The 25,679-nt window shown below is 37.7% G+C and overlaps 1 protein-coding gene across 2 annotated transcripts in view; it reads right to left on the bottom strand.

Moving 5' to 3' along the window:
* Positions 1-2,465: 2,465 nt before the first annotated feature.
* The window catches only part of E(z) (histone-lysine N-methyltransferase E(z)), a 180,638-nt gene continuing 157,424 nt past the window's right edge, over positions 2,466-25,679 (bottom strand). For both annotated transcript variants that reach the window (XM_067147736.2, XM_067147737.2), the window contains exons 12-15: positions 21,367-21,549; positions 21,053-21,218; positions 13,034-13,105; positions 2,466-3,682 (exon numbers count right to left, since the gene is read on the bottom strand). In XM_067147736.2, coding sequence (XP_067003837.1) covers positions 13,045-13,105; positions 21,053-21,218; positions 21,367-21,549 — 410 coding nt within the window. In that variant the 3' untranslated portion in view covers positions 2,466-3,682; positions 13,034-13,044. The remainder of the gene's footprint in view (positions 3,683-13,033; positions 13,106-21,052; positions 21,219-21,366; positions 21,550-25,679) is intronic.

Below are 25,679 nucleotides of genomic sequence, written 5' to 3'. Positions count from 1 at the left end.
TAGATAATAAAAGCCCTCTATATGACCAAATAATAATCTTGTTTAAGACAAAGAAAATTCAAAATTTTTAAGACTCCGAATGCAAACAACTCCTCCCCATGCGCCAACCACAAGCCCATAGCTCTGCCTTCTCAAGTCCACTCCCCTCCACCAAGACGACACACAATATGAGGAGCAGTACGTTGGCAACTGCCAGTATTCCAAAAACCTCTCACACGACAAGATAACAATCCAGCAATATAAAAGGCAAGCGATAACACTACAGACTCTAAGTTTACGCATAAATTCTCCCTTCTTTTTCTTCCATTCTTGCAATGTTATTAATTATAGATCTCCCCTTCCTTTCAGAGTTCGCACACATTTAAACTAGTAAATCAACATCTGAACACTAACAACAGTGAAGCACACCATCAACATAGAATATTGTTCAACAGAAGAAGATGATCCAATTACACTTCAAACAGTTCTCATAAGTTGTTATTTAATTGTTCAACATAGGTTCTCAAGTAGAACTACGACATGAAAACAACGTCCTTCTGTGCCAAGTACACTATCAACTCAGAATATTGCCCAACATAAGACGATGGTCTATTGACATTTCGATAGCCGCATTAAGTTGTTCTCTAATAAAATTTGTTCAACAAGAACTACGACATAAATATAATGTCTTTCTGGGCCAGTTACAAACTGTAAACTTAGAACTTATTCGATATCTTTTGAATAAGACTTATATCAAGTACACATGCCAAGGTCCAATATTACGTAAAAATGGCAGTGTTGGAATGCATTTCCTTACTAAGTTTTTATATAATCAATTTTATCCTTGTCTGCTATTCACTTTCATCATTTTGTAAACAATATTTTATACTTTCATTCATATTCAACACTGACCGTGGCTCAAGGCCATCAACATCGTTTTAATTCCACTTGTATCTAAATCAAGTAACTCATGTAATGACTGCTTTTTTTAAGTGAAGTTTTTAATGTTTTCAATTATATTGTATATTTTAGATCCAAAAAAAAAATCAGGTGCCTGATATGGTTGGAGGTAATGCTACGGCTGATGATGCCCCATAGGAAAGGGCAAAACATGTACCAATTCTTATTTTAATGAGGATTTAATTCTACCTTAAACATTGAGTTGTGTTGAATAGGTGGAAGAAAAATAAATTCCTCATCTTTTTCATAAATGGTATGTTCCGAGCTCTCAGTGGGGAGATGACGTGGAATGACGTTAGTAGGTGAATAAGTTTGAGTGGTGTCTTTAAAAGTAGGAAAGATCACAATATGAAGATAAAGTTGGAATTCATGAGGACAAATGGGGCAAATATTACTTTATAGGAAGGGGCTTTAGGGACTGGAATAACTTACCAAGGGAAACGTTCAATAATTTTCCAATTTCTTTGCGATCATTTAAGAAAAGGCTAGGAAAACAACAGATAGGGAATCTGCCACCTGGGCAACTGCCCTAAATGCAGATCAGTAGCGACTGATTGATTGACTGATTCAAACTCCTAACATTACATGCTGGGTTATTCATCTTCCTGGTAATTGCCCCCTCCTGTGTAATCCCTACGTGGAGATCTGAATGGGGGACTATTTTACCTCTGCAATATTTTACCCAGGAGGAAGTCTATCATTCATTCATATGGAGAGAGCTGCATGTTCTAAGGAGTTAGTTATGACTGTAGATTGTTGTTGCTTTGAGCTGTGTAACAGTATCAACACAGCTAAGCCATGTTAAATATTATTACAAGGCCATATCAGTCAATCATCCAGACTGCCACCCTTGCAACTTCCCAAAGGCTATTACCCCCCTTTCGATGAACCATTCGTTAGTCTGGTCTCTCTACAGATATTCATCCAATATGGTTGCACCTACAGTTCAGCTATCTGCTTCATCGAGATGTGCAAGTCTTCCCACCGCAGCAAGGTCACATGATAAGTTTTTGCAATTACAACGATGATATACCATAGGATAAGTACTATAACAGACTAGTGTAAATAGAGGAGCAACAAAATGAAGAGGAAGTTAACTCCATATATTCACACTCCTACTTTCTTCATTCATGCGCTCTTTCTTTATCTAAATATATTTATTTTCAGAGAGTGACAAACTTGTTCCTTGTTCTTACCTTCAGCACAGAGAAGGGATTCCATACTCCTTAAGTACACAATGAAAAATAAGCATCTGCTGATCAACAAATGTTCAGCATATTCTACTTCTCAGTCTTTTGCCCTGCTCTTTAACAGTATCACTACATAAGAACGCATCAGCATCTGAAATTTTACAATGAAGTCTCATTGCAGCTCAGTAATGAAATATAGCTCTTCTTTAAGAACTATAATTTCAAAACTACATGTTCTTTTCATCTAGAAGAGAAATGTAGCTGAACAAAGAAACAGGAGAAACCTATGTCAAGTGCATGGAAAGGCTAGGACTTTTTTGACATTGATAGCTAGAATTCCTTAATACACAACTTCTTTTTATTAAAATAAATAAGAGATTACAATATAAATGTAGAATAAGAAGGTTCACAGTCAAATAATGGAAGGAAAGTATCTCAGTGAACAACACTACAGTGGCAGGATCAGCAAGCAAGGAGTACTAGAAGAAATCAGAGAAAGTTTGACCAAACTATAAATTTCAATGATGTTAAATTGAGGTATGTTATACTTACTGTTTCCTAAAAAGTGTCCAAGTTTATTTAGTTCACATCACTCTGAGTAGGAAGGGTTTATAATACCCACTTACACTGCTGCATAACAGTCTGCTATTTTCATTTCCAGCAAAGCAGCATAATGGTTAGCGCAATTAGCTGCTGTTCTCTGATGCCTGGGTTTAATTTCCGGTACTACCAGAAATTTAAGAACGGCAGGAGGGCTGGTATGTGGCTAAAGTGGTATATGCGGCTCACCTCCATTGGAGGTGTGACTGAAAAGAGCTCTACACCACCTCGGGATGAGGAAATTAGTTTACTTTCTACTTCCAATAAAGGTAATCAGAAAAATATTAGTGGAACATCAAAGAAATTGCATATCATTTCAATATCTTCAATTCTACAAACTTTAATAAAAACATATCTGGTAGATCTGTTAATGTGTATTTTATATTGAAATAAAAGGTCTGATAAGAAAAGCTCCAAACAACATCTCATTAACCATTTTAAAATCTACATACAAATCCATTTTAAATATGTATTTAAAAAATTTCCACTGACTTTGTAATAATCATGAGGCACCTACTTCTATGAAACAACATATATATATCTATATGGAAAATGTTATAAATTCCTAACTCGCAATTGCCATAGGAACATTATCATGATAAAAATTATTATATACAACAAGCAAATATTAAAAAGCCACTTCAGACCACACTTAAATATTTTCCTTCCATAATATAACTGTGAAAGGCAAACTTATCCAGTTACTCAAGCATCAAAGAGTAGCCCCGATGTCTTTAAAATAATGTGCTGTTTACAAGACTGTACTTTGAACACATGGCTATACTCTTCACCACTCACTAAACTTCCAATATCTATGGCTAAGATTTTATCTATGTTAAGAGGTATCTCTTATCTAACATCTGATTACATAGATACATGATCATTGGTCAAAACACTATTAAAACAGCTCTCGGTCTTTCTGCTAAGATGAACCACTTCAGTTCTGCTGGAACCTGTAATGAAGACATCAAATATTTTATCTATATGGTATAACTTGTTTTATTATGCCAATATAGAGAAGGAAAATGTCCTGATCAAAAATTCAGTTCACTAAAAACTTCACTTACAGAGCAAAAGAAGGCACAAATCACTCAAGAATAACAATTAAGAGCAGACAATACAAGATCCAAGATAGTTTGTTAAGTGTACTGATAGTAAGAAATAATGTGTGTTTATTTCCAAACATTTTCAACACAGAAAAAAGAGAGTTCAAGGAATAGAGTACACTGCTGTAACTATTTAGCTCATAGCTTCAATAAGCAATCTGGAATAAAAATATCACAAACTCCAACTAATCAACAGCTGTCTATTGCCATAATATTATCATTTTCATGTGATGACTCATTTTATGTCATCTACGTGCACTTGTTTTTGCATAAATTCATCAGAATAACACATTGAAACATGTAACTTCTAAAACTGGATTTAATCTACGATTGATTCAGCTGCCAAGATACTTAAATCTATCTATTTTCGCTTACAATTAATGGTCCTATAAAAATATGAGCTATTATGTCATTAAAACACTGTACTCATTCCAACAACTAGCAGCGTTATAGGTGGGGCTGGCAGTTGCTATCGTACACAACATGCTTTCTAGAATAAACAGTAGTTGTACAGCAGTGGCCAGCAGAGGCTACAGTTATGACACAAGAGCCAGTAAGGTGGAAAGAGCGTGCCAGAGTGAGCAGTGGAGTCATATTACTGAAAATATGCAAAGATGTATTTGTGTATAGTTTAATTTGTATACTGTGTAGAAGAATACAAGCTAACTGAAATATGCTGCCTGTTTTCAAGTTTCTATAGAGAAAAGTGTGGTAGTGGTGCTTAAACCATGCTCATACCAATTTTACAGCTTCATTTATATATGAGGACACTTCCGTAGTCAGCTGTATAATGTTTTTCGTTACTGTAAGTACATTCAATTTAATTACAAAGTAAAATATTTTGTTGCATTGATTTAATACTGTTGTATAAATTTTTCTTAGAAATGTATTGTTGGTCTCACTGTGATACAAATTTTATAACAGTAGGTTTTCATTTAATAAATGTAGATAAAGGCCTGGTAATAAGAATTTAATTGTAGTGGATTTGTATTTAATAAATGTGGATAAAGGCCTATATAACTGGAATTTTGCTCCAATAGCAGTTGCTTCAAAAGATGTGAAGACATATTATTCCTGCAACTGATAAAAGAGTGCCCTCATCAAAGACAGCATTTTAATTTATCACTGTCTGACAGTTAAATATATACCATTACACAATTTTCATAAGGATGTACAAGTTGATTATATTTTTATGTTTCTTCAGTGATAGTAGCTTGACTCCACCCCCTTCACAAGGATTGTTCTACATATATACAGTGGAACCTTGATTCTCCGTTTTTGGAGGGACCACGGAAAATAATCGTACAACACGGGAAAACGGAAAACCTGGGAACGAATGAACCATTAACAATTTGGCTACACTCGAAAAAAGTAAAAAAAAATACACATCTAATTGTGGACATTATGTAGACATTTTGCAAGTACGAACATTTGACGAAACTCATTCCGTCTTCAAATAGAGGTGTCGAAATGCGCTGTCTCCTTCCAATTGTCGTGGGCACTCTCTGCTTTACGATTTCTGGGGATTCTCTAAACAATACTACCCAAATGCGATGCTAAGATTATCCCTTATGCAAATTCACCACCGACTGCATTTCCAGTACAGTACTTCTTCAAATGACCGCAATGACAGGACGTCAACACCAAAATCCGTAAGTACCGTATACCACAGACGTCCTTTTGTGAGATACAGTTTCTTGAAAAATGTGTGCTCGAGGATTTAGCGTTGATGTGATGACATTTCTGGACGGTTGATCCTGGAAATCGTTTCTTCGAGGAACGGATAATGTGGGATTTTTACAACGTGATTTAATTAGAATGCTCGCGGGACCACATAATTTGATCGAATAATACGGGAAAATGTAGTTTCCGGGAATGTATAAACGAGGTTCTACTGTATATGAAGAGAGAGCAAATGTACGTGAAGGCGGTAGTACATGAATATGTGGAGATGGTCCGTGTCCTTGTGTATAATCTTTCTATTTCCCTCTCTTTCTAGACTGAACTCTCATTGCTTTTTCCTATTATGTATTCCTTTTGGAATCGCAGTTACTCGTTCTTCGAAACTACGATTTTGCGGACTACTCGTTCAAATTATACGGTCCTGCGAACATCTTAATTAAATCATATTGTAAAAATTCTGCATTATCCGTTCCTCTAAAAAACAATTTCCTGGAACAACCGTCCAGAAATTTCACTCCAAGCAACACTAAATCGTCGATCTAGCATTTTTCAAGAAAAAGTATCTCACAAACGGATGGCTACGACATACCTATGGATCTTGATGTTAATGTCCCGTCATTGCAATAATTAGAGCAAGTACTGTACTGGAAAAGCAATCAGCGGTGAACTTTCATAAAGGACCATCTTAGCATAGCATTCAGCTCGTAGTATTTAGGGAATACTCGGAAACAACAATTGGAAGAAGACAGAGCATATTTCGACAGCTCTACTTGAAGACGGAACGAGTTTCGGCAAATGTTCGTACTTGTAAGGCATCTACATTATGTCCAGGGTTAGATGTTTATATTTGACTTTTTTCTATTGCATTGCTGAACAGGTTTCCGGCACTTCTCACAGGGCACTAAATATTAGTCACTGGGCTTTCAGACAGGAATCAAAATTGCTCCTTTGTAGCACGAATCTAGTACTTTAACCTCTTAAGTGCTCGGTTACCAGTTGACTGTTTGGTACCTCAGTGCTGAGTTTTTTCATTCGTATGCAAAAATTTTTGTAGAAGCCTCAATTTTTAACTTATCAGTGGGGGTAATTAGCTTAAAATGTTTATAAATGTTGGTTGTTTATAAATCTAAATGCAAATGGAAAATCCTACACTTATGTTCAATATTATTTTGAGAGAAAACAAAATTACTCTTATGTGCCCATGCGTGCATTATCTTTATATAGCTGAGACGGGCAACACGTACCCAGCGGCATTCAAACAGTTCGGCAAACGTTTGATCCCCCTGGCCACTCACTGTCCTAGCAGGGGATGATTTATGACGGCAGTGGGCTTTAAAACGGAAGTTCGCATTCCCCTTCAGAAATCCTCACAGCTCTGTTGCCAATGCACCATTTGTTAGTCATCAGTCTCTTTTTTCAGCTAAGACAATTCACACTTGCTTTTTTCGCTGTTTGAAAGTTTTAGATTAATTCTTTGCTTCGTTAATTAATATTCGTGAAGTGAGTTGCTTTTGACTTTGCTTCATGCAGTAATGTGGAGGCCGTGGGAATCACACCTGGAAATTATCGCATCAGAAAATCCTGAATTAAATCTGCCAGTGCATGCAAACGATCTTCAACCGAGCTCCAGTAACAGTGATATTCGACCGAGTAGTACTGGTTCCGTATTCGCGAGTGATACTCAGCCGGGTAGCTGTGGTTCCGCGCCCGCGAGTGATATTCAGCCGGGTAGTAGTCGTTCCGCGGAGAAAAGAAAGGCGACTAAACTTTAAGTAAGCAAAGTCAACGGCTGGTATGTAACGCATATGAATACGTTATGAAGAACAACGTTCGCAAGGGTTGTATTTCTGAGATAGCTAAAATGTTGAAACTTAACAGGAAAACTATAAGTAAACATAAAAAAAGTGTGATAATAATAGGGTTATCTTTAATAAAATTGATGATTTTTGCTGTGACTTGGTGAGATGCGAGGTATATACATTCCTTACTAAAGGTAAGTCACCTACCGTACAGGAACTGTTAAAATATTTGAAAAATGTGTGTGGCTTTCCTTATGAAAAAACTTCTCTACGAGAGCTGTTGATTAAACTTGGGTTTTGTTTCAGTATTCTGAGGAAAAAACAGATTGTAATGGTATCTGCTAGAATAGTAGCTTGGCAATATGAAATCATAGACCATCTCCGGAAGTTGCGTTCCGAGGGGTGCAGAGTTGTCTATCTAGATGAAACTTGGTACGATATTCATGACATTGTGAAGAAAGGGTGGGATGATGGAACTTGTAATTGCATACTGAAAGCACCAACATCGCGAGGTAAGCGTATTATGGTATTGCATGCTGAAGGCAGTGAGGGCTGGGTTGAGAATTGCCTTTATTTATCGGCTAAAAACATTGGAGACTGCAAAGCTGATATCCATGACGAAATGACAGCTCAAGTTTTCGAAAACTGGTTTAGGTCTCATCTTCTACAGAACCTACCACGTGACCGAAAATGTGTAATCGTGCTGGACAATGCAAGCTATTAAGGACATTATTACGTTTTTGGAGTACAGTAACATTCCCGTGCCAAAACCTGTACCCATCAAGGCAGTTATGTTGCAGGAAATCAAATCAGCCAATATCAGTAAAAGGTGCGCTGTAGAGGAGATCGCAGCCTCATATGGACACAAAGTTTTGCAACTTCCTCCATATCAGTGTATTTTAAACCCCACAGAAATGATCTGGTCTCAGCTGAAGACGTATGTTAGGAAAAACAATGTTACGCCAACTTTGAGTGCTAATGTGTGCCAACTTCTGCGTGAAGGAGCTAGAACGATCGGTCCTGAGAGGTGGTCTGCTTGTGTTCGAAGCACCATTAAGATAGAAGAGAAGTACATGAAACACGACACGGATAGCAGTCAAGATAGATTTGTAATTCACCTAGCAGACAATGACGAGGACGACGAATAGAGGTAAGGTTAATACTGCATTTGTTTTAAAAGTACCTAAGTTTGCTGGCTTTTTTTTGTCCGAACTACATACTCCGATATTTTTTTAAATTATTATTATTATTATTAATCTGCTTACCCTCCGAGCTTGTGGGTTTCACAAATAGGAAAAGTCCTCTCAGTTTTAATTACTGCGTTGATGGGGTGGAAGTTCCTTTTGGGGATCATTGTAAGATCTTCATTGGGGAAATCACATAAATGGGATTGTAAATAAAGGGTACAGATCTCTGCACATGGTTATGAGGGTGTTGAGGGGTTGTAGTAAGGATGTAAAGGAGAGTGCATATAAGTCTCTGGTAAGACCCCAACTAGAGTATGGCTCCAGTGTACGGGACCCTCACCAGGATTACCTAATTCAAGAACTGGAAAAAATCCAAAGAAAAGCAGCTTGATTTGTTCTGGGTGATTTCCGACAAAAGAGTAGCGTTACAAAAATGTTGCAATGTTTGGGTTGGGAAGAATTGAGAGAAAGAAGAAGAGCTGCTCGACTAAGTGGTATGTAATACCAATATAAATGGTCCGTTATTGGACATTATAAATTTTCCAGCTAGCTCATTCTTGGTTGCCAGCGTTTCGCCCTTGTGTGCTAGGGTGGGCTCGTCAGTTGGTACCTAGCACACTTACCAATACGCTGGCTAGTGCATACCGTGGAGGCCACTGCGTAGGCTAACTGGATCCACCGGCAGTGCCAATGCACTAAGAGACTTTGTCTCATCACTAAAAATTGATGCCTGCTTGGCCATCAGATGATATAGATGTTGATTCCCATAGGGAATCTGAAATATTTGTCCTGAATGAGCAAATTTATAATACCAATATAAATGGTCCGTTATTGGACATTATAAATTTTCCAGCTAGCTCATTCTTGGTTGCCAGCGTTTCGCCCTTGTGTGCTAGGGTGGGCTCGTCAGTTGGTACCTAGCACACTTACCAATACGCTGGCTAGTGCATACCGTGGAGGCCACTGCGTAGGCTAACTGGATCCACCGGCAGTGCCAATGCACTAAGAGACTTTGTCTCATCACTAAAAATTGATGCCTGCTTGGCCATCAGATGATATAGATGTTGATTCCCATAGGGAATCTGAAATATTTGTCCTGAATGAGCAAATTTATAATACCAATATAAATGGTCCGTTCTGGCAGGACCTAGTGTTTACAGTGCACTATGTCCTCTGGTATAGGCTAGAGCAATTTTGTTACTTTCATTGATCTGTCTCTGTCTTATCCTTGGCTTTGACTATATGAAAGTGACTGAGGTATGAGCGATGCTAGTAATGCCATTCCTTCTGCAGCCAGTCCCTGCTATGAATGGTGTGAAAATGTTGCTCGTAGGGTCGGTTGGTGCATGCATTTCAGTGGGCTTGGCAGACTGATATGTAATAGCAACTTCTGGCTTGGTGAGGAAAGCAACGGAAAACTACCTCACTCCTCATTTCCCTAGTACGCCTCTTCAGTGATGCCTAGGCCATCTATGACAGCTGATGGCAGAGCTGTTGAGGATCCAACCAGCCTTAGGGCTGAAGACTGAACATACACATACACATTGGACATTATAAATTTTCCAGCTAGCTCATCCTTGGTTGCCAGCGTTTCGCCCTTGTGTGCTAGGGTGGGCTCGTCAGTTGGTACCTAGCACACTTACCAATACGCTGGCTAGTGCATACGGTATGGGAATCAACATCTATATCATAAGTGGTATGTTCTGAGCTGTCAGCGGAGAGATGGCGTGGAATGACATTAATAGACGAATAAGTTTGAGTGGCGATTATAAAAGTAGGAAAGATCACAATATGAAGATAAAGTTGGAATTCAAGAGGACAAACTGGGGCAAATATTCATTTATAGGAAGGGGAGTTAGGGATTGGAATAACTTACCAAGGGAGATGTTCAATAAATTTCCAATTTCTTTGAAATCATTTAGGAAAAGGCTAGGAAAGCAACAGATAGGGAATCTGCCACCTGGGCGACTGCCCTAAATGCAGATCAGTATTGATTGATTGAGGTTGGTTTTCCCCTCTGACTCAGAGGGATCCTACCTCTACAGCCTCAAGGGCAGTGACCTGGAGCGTGAGACATTGGGTCGGGGGATACAACTGGGGAGAATGACAAGTTCCTCGCCCAGGCGGCCTCACCTGCTATGCAGAACAGGGGGCTTGATGGGGGATTGGATGATTGGAAAGGATAGGCAAGGAAGAGGGAAGGAAGCGGCCATTGCCTTAAGTTAGGTACCATCCCGGCATTTGCCTGGAGGAGAAGAAGGAAAACACGGAAAACCACTTCCAAGATGGCTGAGGTGGGAATCAAACCCACCTCAATCAGTTGACCTCCCGAGGCTGAGTGGACCCCGTTCTAGCCCTCGTACCACTTTTTAAATTTCGTGGCAGAGCCGGGAATCGAACCCGGGCCTCCGGAGGTGGCAGCTAGTCACACCACTACACCACAGAGGCGGACAATTATTATTATTATTATTATTATTATTATTATTATTATTATTATTATTATTATTATCCCAGTCCCTAGTTCGTGATTTTACTTTTCCTTTGCCAGGTGAGTTGGCCGTGCGGTTAGAGGCGCGCAGCTGTGAGCTTGCATCGGGGAGATAATGGGTTCAAGCCCCACTGTCGGCAGCTCTGAAGATGGATCTCTGTGGTTTCCCATTTTCACACCAGGCAAATGCTGGGGAAGTACCTTAATTAAGGCCACGGGCACTTCCTTCCCACTCCTAGGCCTTTCCTAGCCCATTGTCGCCATAACACCTATCTGTGTCAGTGCAACGTAAAACACATTGTAAAAAATTGTTGTACTTTTCCTTTTTTTACTGAAAGCGAGACACTGATATTAGCAGCATAAAATTAATATTTTAATAGGCCTACTTTGGTACCAATTTAAGTTTAGTCTTTGTCGAGTTTATTTGCCAAATCCTTCTTCCTGTTTTTCTTTCTTTCTTTCTTTCTTTCTTTCAACATCTGCGACCACCACACGGGTTAAGCACAAAACAAATTATTCTGCGATATTGGTTTGTGGTTCATGATCAAGTTTTTATATTTATATTCTGACTTTAGAATAAATTAAATCTTAACATATTTAAATAATCGACGCAAAATATGACAACGTTGCTTTTCACAGCACTCACTTGCCTTTTAAACGACACACACCCCTTGTGTCCAGAGGAAAGGAACCGACTGACAACCCTCATTATCACTAGGGCGGGCAGACTGACAACCCTCATTATTACCAGGGTGGGCCAAGTTTTGAGATCAGAAGATACCGCATGGGTATGCTTTGAGCGTCAGGACTATACAAAGTAAAGAGCCCAAAATAATAATATTTCCTAAAATCTGTACGCAATTAATACATGTAACTACTTAGAAGTATATAAGTTGATATTTTAAAATACTTTCCAAACCTTGAATGTGGTGATAGTTAAATGTTTTCTACTGGTTGTTTGTGATGCCGATTTGTTCAACTATCTGCACCAACTCCACTGGCACAAAAGTTTCCAAAAAATCGATGATTTTCGGGCTGTCATCAAACACTACTTGGCCCTCAGAGCCTTTCACAATTACCTGATACTCTGGTGAAGAAAAGTAATCGATCCGCCACGAAATTAGCGATAAAATAGCTTTTGTACTCACCGTGTTTTTCTTTCGTTTAGAAGGAGGCTCCGTTTCTCTCTCACATACAATATTTTTGGCACTCTCTATCACTCTCACTTTCAAAATCGCTTAACAATTCCTTAAAATGATTATCTCCATCACTGCTTTCTGCTGTGGTTAATAACAATAATAATAAAGATTCTGTGATCCGAAATAACATCACTGCAAGAGCAACTAAATTGTTGTTCCGCCATGTTTGTTTACATCACTGATGAACTTCACAGACATCTACAAAAAGCTCTGTAAGTTACTTCCCGAAGCTATAATCTCTGATCAGTTAGTTCTACATATTGCCCAACAGATGGCAGAATATGTCAGAGATAAAATTCGCACTCGAAAGTGAACCGGGAAAGTAAAAAAAAAAATTTTCTCGCACACAGTCTATAGACGGCCGTAGCACTGGTGGACCGGACGCGTCAGCCCGTCTATAGGCGGGCGTAGCACTCATCGGGTTAAAAATGATCGAATCTCAAGACCAGAAGAGATGTTGCACCTCATATAAAGCCATTACTGTTTTGGTCCTGATATAAGATGGGAATTTTTACATTCTTCTTTTTGTTAAAATGTCCGTATTAAAACAACAGTTGTTTATCTCACGGCGTAACATTTAAAAAGTTTGTATCATTTCCCATTCGCACTGGCTTGTGCAGCGAGTGCGCTTTTCAGCTGAGCTCTAAGTCACAAATAAACCAAAATTTCTACAGTTTTTATGTTTTTCTTCCTCTTTCCAATCTGCTTGTGATTATACAGTCAGTAAAATAAGTGGTCATCAAGAATAATGTTAGAAGAGGCAAAATTTAGTGAAAAAGCAGATATGAAATTATAAAAAGCCAACAAAAATGAGTGTAAAAGTTGGTGGTGATAGAAATTACCTTCAGTATGTTCACAGAAACTCCATCTCACGTTCAATCCCCACAAATTTGAGTTGCTCCGTAGGGCCGTATCTGTAATATTCAGAGAAAATGTATCAACTAAATGAAGAAATTGCACAAACAGAAAGGTCTCTCTTTTAGCTTATCACCAAAGCTGAAATCAATACCATTGTCATTTTCTAGAACATCTTCACCAAAATACGTCTTAATTTCCATGCCATTAACATTCACTACATGCCGTGAACTCGACTCGTGTTGATTTTTTGAAGCCCATACTTACAAGTGATAGTGATTCAACCTAAATATTTGCGGCATATTATTTCATAAGTTATAATTTTCATAATGGTCCGTACTGAAGATAATTACAATTCAAATGAAGAATTCAGTACACATTTATTATAGTAACTATAGGTTAAAACACTACTTTATAGCACTATACCCCTACCAACAGACTGGACTAATGACACTATAATCTCAATTCTAAATCTGGAAAAGACGAAAACGAAATGGAGTCATACAGCCCCATAATCCTAACTTCAATACTCGCCAAAATATGTGAAAAAATGGTATCAGCACACCTAAATTGTTATTTGGAGACACAAAAATACCAAACATGTCAATCTCAAATGCAGTAACAAAACTTGTCCAAGACATGAAACAAGGCTTCAACCACCAGAAGAGTACATTAGCAGTCTTCATAGACTTTAAAGGAGCCTACGATGATGTTTGGAGATCAAAACTCATCATCAAGTTAAAAAAAAAAAAACTATGGAGCAAGAAAGAACATGCTAAATTGGTTTGAAAGATTCCTATATCAGAGATGGATAAAAACAAGATGGGGGGAGACGGAATCATGTTAAAAACAGTCTAAAATAGGTTTACCACAAGGAGCGATAACTAGCACCACACTTTTCAACACATATAATAATGACCTACCAACGGTATTAAGGTCAGCACATTCGCTGATGACTTTATCTGGACTTCAGCTAGTAAAAAAAAAAAAAAAAAAAAAAAAGCAATGAACAGAAAGAAATGCTAGAACAAATCATGAATGCAGCCCTGGAGGAACTTATCTCATGGATGACTGAGAATAATACGATTGTCAGCAAGACAAAAACCGTAAATCAGTTCTTCATGCTTAAACATAAAAATACCGAGTTCAAACTCAAACTGGAAGATGACTATCTAGAAAAGAGCAAAAGCACTAAATATCTAGGCGTGACAATGGACAAAATGTTAAATTGGAAAAACCAAGTATGGAAAACATCTGAAAAAGCGAATAAACAGATTATCCTGTTGAAGAGACTAGCAGACACTAAATAGGGATGTACACAAGACACACTCAACAGCACCGATAACACATACATGAAATCTATAATTATATATGGAAGTGTGGTAATAGTCACAGGAAATAAAACATGTCTAGAACAACTGGAAAGAATACAATCAAATGCCTTAAGATTAATATCAGGAGCAGTTAAAATCACAGCACTATATCTATATACAAATAGCCCACCAATACAAAGAAAAAGAAAAAAAACAAGCTGCAATAAACTTAGTTAAAATGGAAGCATCACAAAAAGAAAACTGGATACCCAAAATAAGACACAATGAACAATTAAAACCCCAAGAAACACCTATAACTGCTAGTAGAAATATTTTAAGAGCACTAAGTATACCATCCAAAATTGAAACCATCCCTGAACCAATAAGCTCATTGGACTACACCTCAATACAAACCAACCTATCTCTCACAGACAATCTTAAAAAAAGAGATGGTATCCCAGTAATGCTGAGGAGCTCAGCACTTCGGTTGCTAAACGAAGAATACCCTGAAGAGCAGTGGTTAAGTCTTCACAGGTGGCTCTCCAATAGATGATAAGACGAGCAGGCACTGGAGTTATCTGCCAATTCTTCTCACAATATGCTCCAGTAGGCAGATATCATAATTTTGATGGAGAAATACAAGACTTCTATCTTGCTCTACAAAATCTAATTTATGGGATCAATTCATTTGAAAAAAACAAAACAAAAAAAAACAAACAGTCCTAGTCACAGATTCATTAGCTGCCATACAAGCAGTATCCTCAAATACCAAAACCCATTCATCAAGAATTCATGACATTAAACACCTACTAACAAAATTAAAAACTTTAAAAGAGAAACATCACTTTACAATGGATCCCCACACAAGGCAATGAACTGGCAAATAAACTAGCAAAGAAAAAGGCAGTAGTACGTACATGAGAACCAAACAACTGGCAGCTAACTCAATCAAGAAGATAATCACAAATAAAAACCTTGAAAAATGGAAGAAAGAAACTACCCAACTTACTACAATTGCCGTAATCACAAAGACGCACATAGGAGATGCCGTAAATTATGTACACCGTTTCATTTACAAATTATAAACACACACTAATAAACTGCTATCTTGAACAAAACACTGCTACGAAGGAAGAAGAAGAAGAATGCCACATTCACATGTCAACCCTACCAACACAACAAAATCACAACACGAGTTAACACACTTGACTAACGACTTTTACTAACAACTCTCACCAGCAACTCAACTCCACTACCCACGACTGTCTCTCTATATACCTTGCCAGGCCAGGTTTCTAGAAAAGTATGACCCAACATGTTTTTCTTGAATCTTATCGAGTCTCCAATAACCTATGTACAAATTAATAGAATGTTCTGTAAAACTCGTGTGACAAAGGTATGTTGTTCTAGACTATTACCTGTGTCGCACAACATTACATTGGATTTATACATCATAATTACAGGTAATAATAAATTATATACTATTAATTACGTGTTCTTATAATAAATGAACTCTTATTAATATACATACAGCAGATGTATTGTGACATAACCTTACGTTTTGTTACACAAGACAGATCATACAGCACACAAATAATGAATGATACGACCGTGATTTATACCAAACAAAGTCTGTACACAACTACGTTCTTGTTGTTGCTTGATTCATCAGTCCATAGACTGGTTTAATGCAGCTCTCCATGCCACTCTATCCTGTGCTAACCTTTTCATTTCTACATACAGTAACTGCTGCATTCTACATCTGCTCTAATCTGCTTGTCATACTCATGCCTTAATCTACCCCAATTGTTCATACCCCCTACACTTCCCTCAAAAACCAACTGAACAAGTCCTGGGTGTCTTAAGATGTGTCCTATCATTCTATCTGTTCCTCTTGTCAAATTTATTCACAACGATCTCCTCTTACCAATCTGTTTCAGTATCTCTTCATTCGTGATTCGATCTATCCATTTCACCTTCAGCATTCTTCTGTAACTCCATATTTCAAAAGCTTCTATACTCTTTCCTTCTGAGCGAGTTATTGTTAATGTTTCACTTGCATGCAATGCCAAGCTCCAAACGAAAGTCTTGAAAAACATTTTTCTAATTCCTACATCAATGTTAAGTGAGCAAATTTCATTTCTTAAGAAAGGCCTTCCTTGCTTGTGCTAGCCTGCATTTTATGTCCTCCTTACTTCTGCCATCGTTAGTTATTTTGCTACCCAAGTAACAATAGTCATCCACTTCCTTTAAGATTTCATTTCCTAATCTAACATTTCCTGCATCACCTGACTTTGTACGACTGCACTCCATTACTTTTGTTTTGGACTTACTTATTTTCATCTTGTACTCCTCACCCAAGACTCCGTCCATACCACTCAGCAACTTCTCCAGATCTTCTGCAGTCTCTGATAAAATAACATTTTGCAAATCTCAGGGTTTCGATTTCCTCTCCTTGGATTGTGATTCCCTTTCCAAATTCTTCTTTGATTTTCTTTACTGCCAGTTCTATATATACATTGAAAAGGACGGAGGACAAACTGCAGCCTTGTCTCACCCCTTTCTGGATTGCTTCTTCTTTTTCATAGCCCTTGATTTTTATCACTGCAGACTAATCTTTATACAGATTGTAGATAATTCTTCTTTCTCGGTACCTGATCCCAATCACCTTCAGAATCTCAAATAGTTTGGTCCAATCAACATTATAAAATGCCTTTTCTAGATCTACTAACGCCCTGTATGTGGGCTTGCCCTTCTTAATTTGATCCTCAAAGATCAGATGTTAAGTCAGAATTGCTTCACCTGTTCCTACATTTCTTCTCAAGCCAAAATAATCTTCTCCCAACTCAGTTTCAACTTGTCTTTCCATTCTTCTGTAAAAAATACGTGTTAGAATTTTGCAGATGTGAGATATTGAACAAATGGTGCTGTAGTTTTCACACTTGTCAACACCAGCTTTCTTGGGAACAGGTATAACAACATTCTGCTGAAAATCGGATAGCATTTCTCCTGTCTCATACATCTTGCATACTAAATGGAATAACCTCGCCATGCTGGTTTCTCCTAAAGCAGTCAGTAATTCAGAGGGAATGTCATCAATTCCAGGTGCTTTGTTCCTATTTAGGTCTCTCACAGCTCTGTCGAATTCTGACCTCAAAATTGGGTCACCCATTTCATCAGCATCAACAGCCTCTTCTTGTTTCAAAACCATATCATCTACGTCCTTACCTTGATACAACTGTTGGATATGTTCCTGCCATCTTTCTGCCTTGTCTTCTTTCCCTAAAAGTGGTTTTCCATCTGAGCTCTTAATATTCATACACCTAGTTTTCCTTCCTCCAAAGGTTTGATTTATTTTCCTGTATGCAGCATCTACCTTTCCTAGGACCGTAAAACTTTCTACATCCTTGCACTTCTCCTTCAGCCATTTTTCCTTAGCTGCCCTGCACTTCCTATCCACTTCATTCTTTAATTGCCTGTTTTCTTTTCTGCCCTCCTCATTTTTTGCATTCTTGTACTTTCATCATTCATTGATGAGGTCTACTATTTCTTGAGTTATCCACTGGTTCTTTGTTGATCTTTTCTTTCTTCCTAACATCTCTTCAGCAGCCCTACTGACCTCATTCTTCATGACTGTCCATTCTTCTACTGTGTTTCCTTCAGCCTTTCCATTTAGTCCTTGTGCAACATGTTCCTTGTAACAATCCTCCACTCTCTTTTCTTTCAACTTCAGATGACATTTCATGACCAACAAGTTGTGATCATAGTCCAAGTCTGCTCCTGGGAAAGTTTTGCAATCCAACACCTGGTTTCTGAATCTCTGCCTAATCATAATGAAGTCTATTTGATACCTTCCAGTGTCCCTTGATTATTGTCTATAATTTTTCCTCTATGGGACCTTCTATTATTTTCTTCAATAACCCATCATGTCTAAGTATATGGCCTATTAGATGATCCCATCGTCTTTTTATTTGTGTCATAAAACACCTATTCATTTGTGACTGATGCTCACTGCAGCTGTAGGCCAAAACGTTAGGGCCATGAAATTAAGTTCTCTACCAAATCCTCACCCAGGCCAGTAATCGCAGGTGCCTCATGCACGCAATGTGGCCAGGAGCGCTAATTTAAATTTCTTATGGTGGGAATATAACAAACGTAATAAAGAATGACGTAAATGCACTATCCAGGTTTCTTTATCATGTATTTAATAGGACATGGACTGGGACTAGGGAATAATAATGTAATAACCAGGGAAACGCGCTGGAGAGGGGCGTCTTAATCAGTTTCGACTGCAGTAAGCTTAACCTATAGTATTGTAAGCCATAGTGTTAAGTACTGGAAATACTTAAATTGTGTTGTTGTTGTTATTATAGGGTAATCATGGTTTAACTTTACTTTATTATCACCTATAATGTTAAGCTAGTACAGTAGAACCTCGATAATTCAAAATTGGTTAATTCAAAATCTCGCCTAATTTGAAGCAGCTCTCGTTCCCGAAACATGAGGTATGGTTTTGGATGTTATTTAAATTGTTTAATTCGAAATACGGATAATTCGTAATTCAAAGAACAATGTCGGTCCTGTTACCGAATTCAGACTTTTAATTTGAAACTGGCTTTATATTTTGAAAAAAAAAAAAAAGTATTTTACAGAGTAATTTAAATTCAAAATTTCTCCGCGTCATGAAAGAACATGTCTTAAGGAACGTGTAGGGATAACTTTCCGCACTTTCACCCACTTCGGCGTGTCTACAGTATGCTTCATATGTGCTAAGATTGAGTGGAATCGTATTACATACCGGTAGCAGGCAGTGTGCGGAGAGGTAGTATCCGCGAACATTGGCGATGCCGACAGTTGGCGAAAAAGCGTGGCTTGTATGATCAACTGGTACGCACCAAACATTATTGTCAATGCTGATGAAACTGGATTGTTTGTCTGTTTTATTTTTTTAAGATGCTGAGGCCAAACGGACTTATGGTTTTAAAGGAGAGAATTGCCAGCCGGGAATTGTACTGTGTTGCTATGCAGTGCACACGGAAGCAAGAGACTTCCTTCCTCCGTCATAGGAAAGTTCGAAAAGTCAGGATGTTTTAAGGGCATCAGGCACTTTCTGTGCAAGTACAAGGCACCTAAAAATGCAAACAGTACAGTAATCCAAAGGATAAAGCATATTTGCACTGGGGAGCCAGCATAATTTGTCCTCGTCTTTGAATTGTGTTTTTCTCCCCCCTCGTTGCGTGAGGTTATGTTTGCCATTGTTTTTTAGTGTTTTTCATGGCATTTGCAATGTTTAAACTGAGAATCAAAGTGATTGCATGCATTAATGGGTCTTAGAAGTGCCATGGTGGGAAATCGTACAAGTATAGTCACTGTACTGTTGTTGTAATGTGGACGAAAGCAAGAGACTTTCTCCCCTCGTCATAGGAAAGTTTGATAAGCCGCGATGCGGGTACTTTCTGTGCAAGTACATCGCATCTAAAATGCATACAGTACAGTAATCAAATGAATAAAGCACTTGCGCAGGGGAGCCAGTATAGATTTCTCCTCGTCTTTGAATCATGTTTTCTTCTGATTTCATTGTGTGAGGTTATGTTTGCCAGTGAGTTATCCAAGTGCATTATTTGAATACTGTAAATGCACCTTGTTGGATACATTATGGAAATAGTTTTTTCCATGGCATTTGAGAATGTGAATGAAGGTTAATTTCATGCAATAACGGGTCTTAGCATATATTGTGATGCCGCAAGGGTACACATTTCCGAATTATGTGTTGGCGATTAATTCAAAATCACGTAATTCGAAGTCCGATTTTTGCGTCCCAATGACTTCGAATTAACAAGGTTTTAGTGTGGTAAGCTCAACCTATAGTATTGTAAGCCGTAGTGTTAAGCACTGGAAAACTTCAGTTGTGTGTGAATTTTTATATGATGCTGGATTTAGAATGTTAAACTAGTAGTATTTCATGTAATATTTTCTTTCCATAGAATTACTTGTTGTACTCTTGTTGTTTGTTTGTTGTTGTTGTTGCTGTCATCACGTAATTATGTTTACTTTACTTTACCAGTGCCACCAGGATATTTCTCGTTTGCGATGTATTGGTAAATAATAACAATTTTTGTCAGTAGTCTCTCATGAGCTACACTATCAAAAGTCTTGGATAGGTCACTAACAATGCAGTCCACTTGACCTCTTTCATTACAATATCTGCTATATCTTACTGGAAACCTACAAGTTAATTCTCACTGGAATAACCTTTCCTAAATATCTGTCTTCGACTGACCTTATAAGACTCGTAAGATTGTTAATATAGAATTCAAAATTCCAGATGTAAAAAGCCAGGTCGGGTCACCAAGATACAGAGTGAATCACCTAAAACTACCATTATGAATATTTCCAAACCACAGAATGAAAGCAAATAGGAATTGTTCCATTTAAAATACATAAGCTTAGTGCTAAAAACACACCTTCAAAGCATTGTTGGAATCATTGTATGATTACATTTGCGAGTTCCTGTACGTACATCCATTCTAACAGTTCATTGCACATCTCAGTAAGGAAATATTCATGGTGGTAGTTTTAAGTGATTCACCCTGTATATTTATAATGTAAAATCCAGGTTTTAATCTAAAAAGAAAACAAACTGTTTATCATTTCAATCAACATTACAAAACTTAAAAGATAAAAAGGACTCACCTATAATCAAAGAAAAGCTCTTCCCCAGGCTGAATAGCACGTTTAGCAAAGATCCCAATACGATGATCACCATTTACCATCATCACTTTGGCATAACAGTTAGGGTTGATGGAATGATTTGCAAACCGTATTTTGTTGCCTTTACGGGTTGCATCCACAACAAAATCTGGAGACAGAAAGAGTATAGAAATATTCTTGCTATTGAGATATGTGAAATCACTTTTACAAGAGTCTGACAACCCCAGATGACAGATATTTATACTACATACTTTCCAAACTTCAAACTATTTACTGTACGTTAACCAGGGACTTACCATTGTTTAGATTGAAGAGAAAACTACACATGTATTTATCATACACCTTGCCACGGCGGTCAGCTTCATCTTGAGAAATAATCTCACCACAATATTCAGATATAAACTCATTCTTCTGAGCACTGTCTTTCAGGAATATGCCCCAACCAGCTACATCTGACGGGGCCATCAAGAGATGTTTATCTGTAACCAAGAATAAAAGATAATAAGTTTCTAAGTGTGGACAGAAAATCAATACAGTAAAACCTCATTAAGACATTTCTGCAGGGAACAAGGAAAAAGAACGTGTTAAGCGAGAAAACATACTACTGAATATACAAATAAAAACTATCCAACAGGTATATGGAAACACTAGATGAGATTTTTTCCAACATGGCATTGAATACATAATGTGTATTGAATAGGTGGATCTCAATAAACTCTTGAATCATTATTGAATTAATCTACATTTCAATATGGACCAGTCGTGAGATTTGTAACATGTAATGGCATTTTATGTCGTGTATCTGCAGGTACAGTGAAAATCAAATCAAATCAAATCAAATCAAAATCTCTTTATTTGCAAATGAGGTGTCTACCTCGGTGGCAAATGGTACACTAAAATACATTATTGTCAAGCACTACATTTTAAATTAACAAGAGAAGAAAAAAAAAAAATTCTAGAATACAATAATATACAATTTATGCTAACAATTTTTTTCTATTAAACAAACAGATCATCCTTAATAAATTTATATTGTTTACAAAATTCTACTTATAATATCCCCTATACTTACAAACATAGTCAACTCATATACAGTATGTGGAATTACTTCAAATAATACTATGCAACTGGTATAAGATTAAAATTTACATTGCATTTATTTACTTTTTTTTAAAACCCATTTTGGAACCTAAGTAGCATAACGACCTGCTGCATCTTAACCAGAGACCCCTTTTGCCACCACTTTTCAGAGTTCCTGAAGGGCTTTCACAGCTACCGTAGCGGTCCCAGGGCCCTCGAAGTCCCCACTGTCCCCGAAGTCCCCTACTTTGGCTGTCTAAACTCCTTAGACCAGGGGATGGAATTAATTTATTCACACACATTTTTTATTTACATTAACCTGCACTGGTCGAATGCCCTCTAACATTTCATTTATTTTCTCTGTTGCTGTTTATTCTCTTTTTGAAACTTATTTCCCGCATCAATCGTCAAGAAGTTTCAATCCCATCAACACTAAATCAGAATCTCACGAAAGGATGGATACATCATATCTATGGATCTTTGTATTAACGCCCTGCAATCACGGTAATTAGAGCAAGTACCAGAGAAACAATTGGCAAAGAACTTACTTAAGAGACCATTTTTGCATCGCACTTGCCTGGTAATGTTTAGGGAAACCACAGGAGTTATAAGGCAGAGTAGCCGCAACAGTTAGAAGGAGACAGTGCATTCTGAGTGTTCAACTTGAAGATGGAACAAGTTTTGTTAAATGTTCATACTTGTAAAAAAATATACATTATGTCCAAGGTTAGATGTTTATTTTTAACAGATTTTCCACAATTGTGTCACCGAGCAGGTTTTTGGAACTTCTCTCAGGGCACTAGTCACTAGGCTTTCAGACAGGAATACAACTTGCTCCTTCCTAACACGAGTCCAATATTTTTTATATGGCCAGATACCTTACTAGAGTCTTGAGAATTTGCAATATGCTTGGAAACATTCTTAAATCTCATGACTTGAAATATTCTTAGTGCTGTGGTTGGTCATGGCTCACTTCTGAATAAGTGGAACAAAATTGTTAGAAACTGGCTTTTTTTTAAATTTCAGCATTTGGTTTACATCGCACTGACACAGTGGCGATGATGGGATAAGAAATGGCTAGGAGTGGGAAGTGGCTGTGACCTTAATTAAGGTACAGCCCCAGCATTTGCCTGGTGTGAAAATGGAAAACACAGAAAACCATCTTCAGGGCTGCTGACAGAGGGGTTCGAACCCACTATCTCCCCAATGCAAGCTCACAGCTGCGTGACCCTAACCACATGGCCAATACACTCGATAAATTGCAGTTTCTCAGTACTTACTCATTTTGACGTGTTACCTAAGGGTACCAGGACACATTAGTAGTGGTGGTGGCGATTATTGTTTTAAAAGGAAATTCACCTAGGCAACCATCCTCTATTAACACTAATTAGGAGAAAAATGGGAGAAGTTTGACACTCTGAAAAGTTAAGGTATCAGCAAAAGAAAGGGAAAAGCCATGAAGGGCATGAAAATGAAAGACTCGCTTGGCCTAGAAACCTTAATATTGCTGGGGTCAGGAAAAAAACAAGAGTTAACCAAGGGAGGTCGGATAGGAAAGATGAAGGTGAGATGACTGACACAAGTAACTGGAAATGCCAGACTCAACTAGGGTAACCGTGGTCACCAAGCCATGCTCCAAATTTGAGAGTCCCTAGTCCCCCTAAGACAAGCAGGGGATACATGGATGTATTCTATCATCCCCACCCACAGGGGATTCAGCAGGCATTGTATAAGATTGTGTACTCATGACCTGAACAAATGCTGCACCTTACATATAAGCCATGGGAAGTCTTGGGATATTACTGTATTGCTGTCGGCTCCATGGCTAAATGCTAACATGCTGGCCTTTGGTCAAAGGGGTCCCGCGTTCGATTCCTGGCAGAATTGGAAATTTTAACCATCATTGGTTAATTTCTTTGGCACGGGAGCTGGGTATAGGCATAGTCTTCGTCATCATTTCATCCTCATCACGACGTGCTGAGACTTTTCTAACTGCTTGACTAACTTTACAAACATATTAATCTGAATTTATATTGATAAATCTGAATATCTGCATTTAAAATGGAAAATCTGAAAATTAACATTCATTAAATAAAATACACACTTGTTGAACCTTGTACTCACACTTACTTGTTACCTGCTTACTTACACCTACATTATTTGAAGGGCGCCAGCTGTCACTCAGTACAGCAATAATAAAATGAGACTCTTGACTATCTCTAGGGTGTGGGGTAATAAGCTTACTTTTGACAACATACCATATAAGTTCTGGGAAAAGGAGATTGGCGTTCGGTTTCCCCATTAATTTTGAGGTTAAGATATTTTACTGTCAAAGAAATGAAACTATGAATTCGTTTGATAGAACAATATATATTCTTTAAATAATATATCAAAAAATAGTGAGTCTTGTTGCGATAAAACAGATGAGAATATGAAATTATGACATTGCAACTGAAAGAAACTAGGCATGAATTTGAATTCTTCTTGACCGGACATTTAACAATTTATACGAAATATTTCCCTCACTGATTCACTTGACTGTACCTTCAACACTTTTAGTGTAATTACGACGTATTCCTTTGATCTGGTGTTTACTGTAGATGTGTCACGCCTAACTTGGTGATACATCCTTGTGACTGCTTCTTCTCCATCTCATCTGACTTCTTTGTAAGTCATTATGGTATTACCTCTTGGTAGGTCCTGGGTTGCCCTCTCTGACTCCATGGTAAGCCTTGCGTCCGTATCTTCAACTAAGTGAGCGACCAACCAACTTTTGGCCTCACTCTCTCAATGACCAATAATTAATGGCTCACTGAGTCTTCTCCATCTCTCGTTCACACTTGTTGACTGACCAACTAAGGCTTCTTGATCTAGTAGACTTCTTCACTGTACTGCATCCGTATAAGTAATGACTGACGCTACAATATGCATCCACCTTATATAGACGTTGGTTGACACAACTACGTAATCTCCAGAAATAACAATGACATACTCCCACCTACGCGACAGATATTACATACAGTGGTGAAATAGCCCGCAGGCGGCTAACTCCGTGAGCGCATATCTAAATAAATACAATGCCGTAGCCATGGCGCGGCGATGACTTGGCAGAATCTCCACTGGTATAGCAATATAACAACGTCACTTCCAATCTCTGATATATGCAACAATTCTCACTGTACAGGTATTGAGTGTGAATCTACACATACGTATATATGCATACATCTAAGTACAATCTTGCAAGCAACAGGCAATTGCAAAATCGAATTGAATAAAACAGATAATTACAATAATAGTAATAATATCACAGATAAAATAATAATAATACTGACATAATAATAATAATAATAATAATAATAATAATAATAATAAAATACAGATAAAATCATACAATAATAAAAATACAGATATCATCTTGTAACGGGATTTGAACCGTTACAATACGCCTCCCTCATAAATAAATCGAAGAACAGAGAATCGATTGATTTATGAACAAAATTATATATATATATAACACTGACACATATAA

Source organism: Anabrus simplex, chromosome 5 (assembly GCF_040414725.1).
Source record: "Anabrus simplex isolate iqAnaSimp1 chromosome 5, ASM4041472v1, whole genome shotgun sequence".
NCBI lineage: Eukaryota > Metazoa > Arthropoda > Insecta > Orthoptera > Tettigoniidae > Anabrus > Anabrus simplex.
Note: the sequence above shows the minus strand (reverse complement) of the source record. Positions and strands in the feature narration are given on the sequence as shown.